At 36.3% G+C, this 6,470-nt stretch overlaps 1 protein-coding gene across 2 annotated transcripts in view; it reads right to left on the bottom strand.

Moving 5' to 3' along the window:
- FSTL5 (follistatin-like 5) overlaps positions 1-6,470 on the bottom strand; it is a 592,573-nt gene that overhangs the window by 144,954 nt on the left and 441,149 nt on the right. For both annotated transcript variants that reach the window (XM_005860522.2, XM_014534995.1), the window contains exon 8: positions 1,103-1,223. In XM_005860522.2, coding sequence (XP_005860584.1) covers positions 1,103-1,223 — 121 coding nt within the window. The remainder of the gene's footprint in view (positions 1-1,102; positions 1,224-6,470) is intronic.

Raw genomic sequence — 6,470 nt, 5'->3', positions numbered from 1 at the left:
CAAATGACTTGCATGCATGCATATTAGCATAACCAATGGACACAGATACTGGGGAGGTGGGGGCTTTCCCAGGGTGGGAATGGCTGGGAGACTGGGGTCAACTGGGGGAAAAGGAGACATATGTAAACACTGAGCCTATACAAAGACTTCAACAAGGGAAACCCTGAAACAAGTGACCATACTCACATAACTTTTATTATAGTATATTATTATAATTGTTCTATTTTATTATTAGTTACTATTGTTAAGCTCTTACTGGGCCTAATTTATAAATCAAACTATAACATAGGTATGTATAGGAAAGAACATAGTATATATAGGGTTCAGTACTATCTGTGCTTTCAGGTACCCAATGGGGGTCTATTCTCTGCAGATAAAGGGAGACTAATGTATTGAATTTCTCTTAATTAATTCATAATATTAAGACTGATAGTTGGGAAGAGAGAGCTCTGAGACATCATTATGCCTTTATTAGGAGCCAAGGGAGTTTCTGCCTTCATTTTATAAATCACAAGTTTAATTAAAATATATATTTTATTAGTATAAAAATGAATCAGTGTGTATTAATCAAATATGCAATCATATATCACCAATTCAACTAAATAACTAAAATTTGAATTAAGTCAAAAGAAAACAAAGCTTGAATTACAAGAATGATATCAGCTTACTTGGTGAATATTCATAGCCATCAAATTAACCATTAAGAGTATAAAATTTGCTATAGATAATAACAGTTTTCTATATCATTAATAAGATAAATGAAATAGATGATCTGATTACATTTTTAAATGTTTCTTTTTTCAGTTTCTAAAATTTATATGGTTGCTTATTTGTTGATATTCTTAAACTTAAAAGGTAATTTCAATTTTCTTTGTTTTAATTTTTTAGTTAGAATGAGATACTTCACAATGATTCCTGATGAGAAAAGTGGTACAGCTTACAGTATTTATTCAACTCAAACACATTTTTAATTGAAAAAAAGGTTTGCATTAACAGTAAGTCCAAAGACTTAAAAATGAAGCCTTACCTTCCCAGTCCACTAAAATACTCTTTGAATATCTAGCAGCGCAAAAAGTAATTATAGCAATACCACAATTCTTACCATTCACTTGAAAGATGTGAGTCTGATAGACTTGTTCATAGCCATCTGCATAGCAGGTGTAATTGCCCATGTGAGTTGTGGTAACCTTAGTAATATACAAGGATCCATCATCTCCAAAGTCCTATAGGAAAAAAAAGTAAAATTTAAAAGTGACCTGTTTGTGTTTAATATATTTTTAAACAATTTTAAAAAGTGTACTCAGGAGCAAAGTAAATAGAGTAAAATATTGTTTTAAATTATCAAAATAATCACTGTAAGTCCTATAAAGTTGGTAGACCAGTAATTACCACTTTTGTAAGACGTGTTTTGTTTAAAATGTATAATCTCACTCATAAACGTAACTTTTTAGTATTTATATGAAGTATATGAGTTTATGTGTAAACTAACTCAATTTCCACATATTTTTTTCTAATCCAGTTTACATTTTCAATGAATAAAGATATACTATGTTTTTTTAGTTGTAGCTAAAACAAGAGATCTTAATTACATTATTCACACTTGTAATTGTTCCTTTTGTTTTATATCCTTTAATTATATATTTATCCAGAAAAAAATTAAACAGGGTGGTCATAGATAAAATTTATAGCTATATTGATAGAACAGGATTTTTTAAAACTCAAAAACAATCCATATATTAGAAAACATTTACCATAATATTTCAAAGCTATGGGAATAATTGCATAAACACTTTGGAAGAAAGAAAGGGAAAAAAATCTCACTTATTTGTCAAAATAAAATCTAAAAAACAACTTTGGAACAGTAAAGACTGGAAAGTGTTTTCTTCCATGAAAACAATGGATAGATTGGCAAATTTGTAAAAACCAACTTTTTTAAAACTCTGGAAATAGGCAAAAGCTCACACCAATCCACAGACCACAAATTGTAGTAATCACTTCACAATATATGTGAATCAAACCATGTATGTATGTAGTACGTATGTATGTATGTATGTATGTCAATTATTTCTAAAAACAAAACAAAACAAAACAAAAAACCTGGTGAAAAAAAAAGAAGCTGAATCTCCATAAATGGTGGGAGTTGTGTCGTCCCTCTCTCCACAGCTGCTTTGGAAGTCTTGACCCACCAGCTTCTTAACTCATCATCCTAGCAAACACCTGAGGGCTGAGAACAAGTTTAGAACTTCTCCAAGACCTCATCTGGGTAAAGGCCTCTACCCATAAGCCTTTATTAAAAAAACAAACAAACAAAACACACAAAAATCAGTTAACATGGAGCTACTTACTAGTTGTGGATAACAATAGGCACCACAACAACAACATAAACGTAAAAGAAAAAACCAATGGGATGTCCACAGGGAGATTTAAAAAGATCTGTGTATTCCTGGGAAGACAGAAGACCATACAAATGTTCAGGGTTGTATCCATGACCAGAATCCCTAATCCCTCATCTCTGACTGACCTTAGTGAAGACTAACGCAGACTTGTTAATGCTTGTAGGAGCATTCAACACATGTCAATAAACGGAAGTAGAGCACCTCAGCAAAGTCTGGAGGATTTACTGATTCAAGGTATTTAATTAAATCTCTGTCTGATCTTTAGCTCACCACTAAGACAACCGAGCAAAGATTTCTATGACAAAGTGCAGCAAACTAAAGAAAATTAGATCAATTATACTTCATCAAAATTAGAAACTTTTGTTCCCCAAAGAACACTATCATTAAACTAAGTAACTAACTAACTAACTAACTAAATAAATAAATAAATATAAAAACTACTGCATAGAATAGGAGAATTCTCAAATTATCTGTCTCATATGGTTCTTGTATCCAGAATATATAATGAACCATGAAATTAAACACATAAATAATCCTATTAAAACAATGGGTAAAGGATTTGAACAGCTATCTCTCAAAAATGTTTTACAATGGACAATTTGCAATGGGCAATATAAGCATATAAAAGGGTGTTCAGCACTATTAGTCATTGGGGAAATGCAAATAAAAATCACTATGAGATACCAGTTTACATCTTCTAGACTGGCAAACAAAACAAAACAAAACAAACAAACAAAAAAAACCCTGACAATACAATTGTATGAGAGCATTTGGAAAAACTGGAATCTTCAAATTTTGTTGGGTAAGAATATTAAATGGTACACCTTCTTTGGATAATAGCTTGGCGGTTCCTTAAAGAGTTAAACAAAGGGTCATCATGTCTCTAACAGTTTAATGCCTAGGCATACACCAAAAAACGCACCAAAGGGTCACGAGTTTGATTCCCAGTCAAGGGCATGTACCTGGGTTCCAGGTACATGCGGGAGGCAACCAATCAATGTAACTCCTCTCTCTCTCTCTCTCTCTCTCTCTCTCTCTGTCTCTCTCTCTCTCCCTTCCTCCCTCCCTCCCTTCCACTCTCTCTAAGAAGCAATGGAAAAAAAAATATCCTCAGGTGAGGATTAACAACAGCAAAAAACACACAAAAAATATTTCTACACACCAATTATACACAGATATTCAGTCTCATTAACTTATAATAATCAAAAAGTAAAAACAATTCAATACCTATCAATTGATGAATAGATATACACATAGTGGCATATTTATATACAATATTATCCTATCTAATAATAGACAAACATGGTAATTAACCATACCTCCGACATGCTTCCCATTGGCTAATCAGGGTGATATGCAAATTAACTGCCAACCAAGATGGCGGCCAGCAGCCAGGCAACTGAAGCGAACAGGAGGCTTGCTTGCTCCAATGATGGAGGAAACCAAGGTTCCCCGCTTGCCGCTGCCGGCCTCAGAGCTGCACTCTAAGAAACAATGTTGCAATTATAGAAGCTAAACAAACCCCAGAGACCTGCTTTCAGCCAGCCGGGCCTCAGAGCTGGAGTTGCAACAGTGTTTCAATTATAGAAGCTAAACAAAGCCCAGATACCTGCTTTCAGCAGTCGAGGTCTCAGAGCTGGAGCTGAGCCTCGGAGCTAAAGCTGGCTCTCAGCTCCAGTGACAGCCATAGAAGGTAAATAAATCCCAGAATAAAAAATAAAGAAAGAAAAAAAGGAGAGGTTGGGAGCTTCAGTCACCCTCCAGCCTGAAAACGACCCTCAGCCCCTCACCCAGACTGGCCAGGCACCCCAGTGGGGACCCCCACCCTGAAGGGGGTGTGACCAGCTGCAAACAGCCATCAGCCCCTCATCCAAGCTGGCCAGGCACCCAAGAGGGACCCCACCCTGATCCGGGACACCCTTCAGGGCAAACCAGCCGGCCCCCACCCATGCACCAGGCCTCTATCCTATATAGTAACAGGGTAATATACAAACTGACCCTAACAGCAGAACGACTGGGAATGACTGGTCACTATGACACACACTGACCACCATGGGGCAGATGCTCAATGCAGGAGCTGCCCTCTGGTGGTCAGGGCGCTCTCACATGGGAGGAGCTCTGCTCAGCCACAAGCCAGGCTGATGGATGCCAGTACAGCAGTGGTGGTGGGAGCCTCTCCTGCCTCCTCAGCAGCGCTAAGGATGTCTGACTGAAGCTTAGGCCTGCTCCCCGCTGGCAAGTGGACATTCCCCAAGGGCTGCCGGGCTGCCAGAGGGATGTCTGACTGCCATCTTAGGTCCAATCCCCCGGGGAGCGGGCCTAAGCCAGCAGGTGATCATCCCCTGAGGAGTCCCAGACTGTGAGAGGGCACAGGCCGGGCTGAGGGACCCCCCCCCTCTTCCCCCCCAGTGCACAAATTTTTGTGCACCGGGCCTCTAGTTTGTCAATAAAAAGGAATAAAGTTCTGATATATCTTACCACATGAATAACCCAGTCCCATAGAGACAGAAAATAAATTAATGTTTACCAGTAGAGAAAGAAATGGGAGATGAAAAATGATTGCTAAAAGATATGGAATACTTTTTGGAATGATGGAAATGTTCTAAACTTGATAGCTGATGGCTGCAAAATTTTGTGACTATACTAAAACCACTAAATTGTACATTTTAAAGCGGTTAATTTTATAGTATCAGAATCATATTTCAATAAAGTTGTAATCAACATAACTTATGCATAAAATACTTAAATATAAAAAATAAATATGCTAGAATAAAATTATGATTTTGGCTAATAAAATATTTATTGCTATAGAAAAGTTAAAAATCAAGAAAGAAGTATCAATATGTTTATATAAAAATACTTCTGTATTACAAGACGCTGTAAGCATTAAAAGGAAGATAACAGATTATCTATGCAAAATATTTTTTAAATGTAATGCATTTTGATCCTTATTTATACAGCGGTTATTGTATGCCAGATATTGCTCTAAGCAATACATAAATAATGACATATTTGAGCCATATATCAACCCCATATAAAGAGTATCTCCTGCCCTAGCTGGTTTGACTCAGTGAATGGACTGAAGGGTCTTGGGTTTGATTTCGGTTAAGGGCATGTACCTTGGTTGCAGGGTCAATCCCAGCCCAGGTTGGGGTGCATGCAGGAGGCAACTAATTGATGTGTCTCTCTCACATGGATGTTTTTCTCTCTCTGTCTCCCTCTTACCCTTCAACTCTCTCTAAATATCAATGGAAAATTATCTTTGGGTGAGAATTAACAACAACAACAACAACAAGAGAATCTCCTAAAATGTTCCCACATTATAGAGGGGGATAATAAGATGTAAAATATTCTCCTTGGTTTCACTTGACCTCCAGTTAGTAGAGCGAGGATTTGAACCCAGGTAGGCTTACTCCAGAGCCTATGCTGTAAATCCCTACACTATGCAGCCTTCCTTCTCAATCATAGACTGAAGTAGGAATAAAGCCAGGAAAAGGGAACAAAGAAGAAAGTCAAGACAAACATCTACGACAAAGTCAAATACAATGGTAGGTCTGAAGAAAAGAGCCTAGAAATGTAGTGAGAATACATGTGGAAAAGGAAGAGAGAAAGCTGGATCAATTTCCTAAGATCTAAAAACAATAGCATCTTACAATATAAATCAACAACTGCATCTCTTCCCTTTCTCAGAGACAGAGAATGAAGATGAATATGAGGCTGCTGTAGCACTCAGTCTTCAGATGTAATTAGAAAATTTTAATATATTTTATTACAAATATTATTAAAGGCATGCTTTTTCCATATATTTGGTAACTACTAAAATTTACCCTCTAAGAATTATTTGTTTATTTTCTCTTTCACCTTTTGAGCTTACCATTCTTTATGTTGATTCCCCTATTTTTTTTTTAATGTATTGCTCTTCTTTTCACTTTTTGTGGAATATTTTTGGTTTGGATTTTTTTTTATTCCTCTTACCAAGTTTATAATTAGAAAGCCCTTTTCTGTTCTGATTTAATGTAAATATCTCCCAACATTGTCTTCTCATTGCCTTATATTTGTAAAAATTATATCTAA

The sequence above is a fragment of the Myotis brandtii genome, unplaced genomic scaffold (assembly GCF_000412655.1).
Source record: "Myotis brandtii unplaced genomic scaffold, ASM41265v1 scaffold136, whole genome shotgun sequence".
Lineage (NCBI taxonomy): Eukaryota > Metazoa > Chordata > Mammalia > Chiroptera > Vespertilionidae > Myotis > Myotis brandtii.
This window is presented reverse-complemented; position numbering and strand designations above follow the sequence as displayed.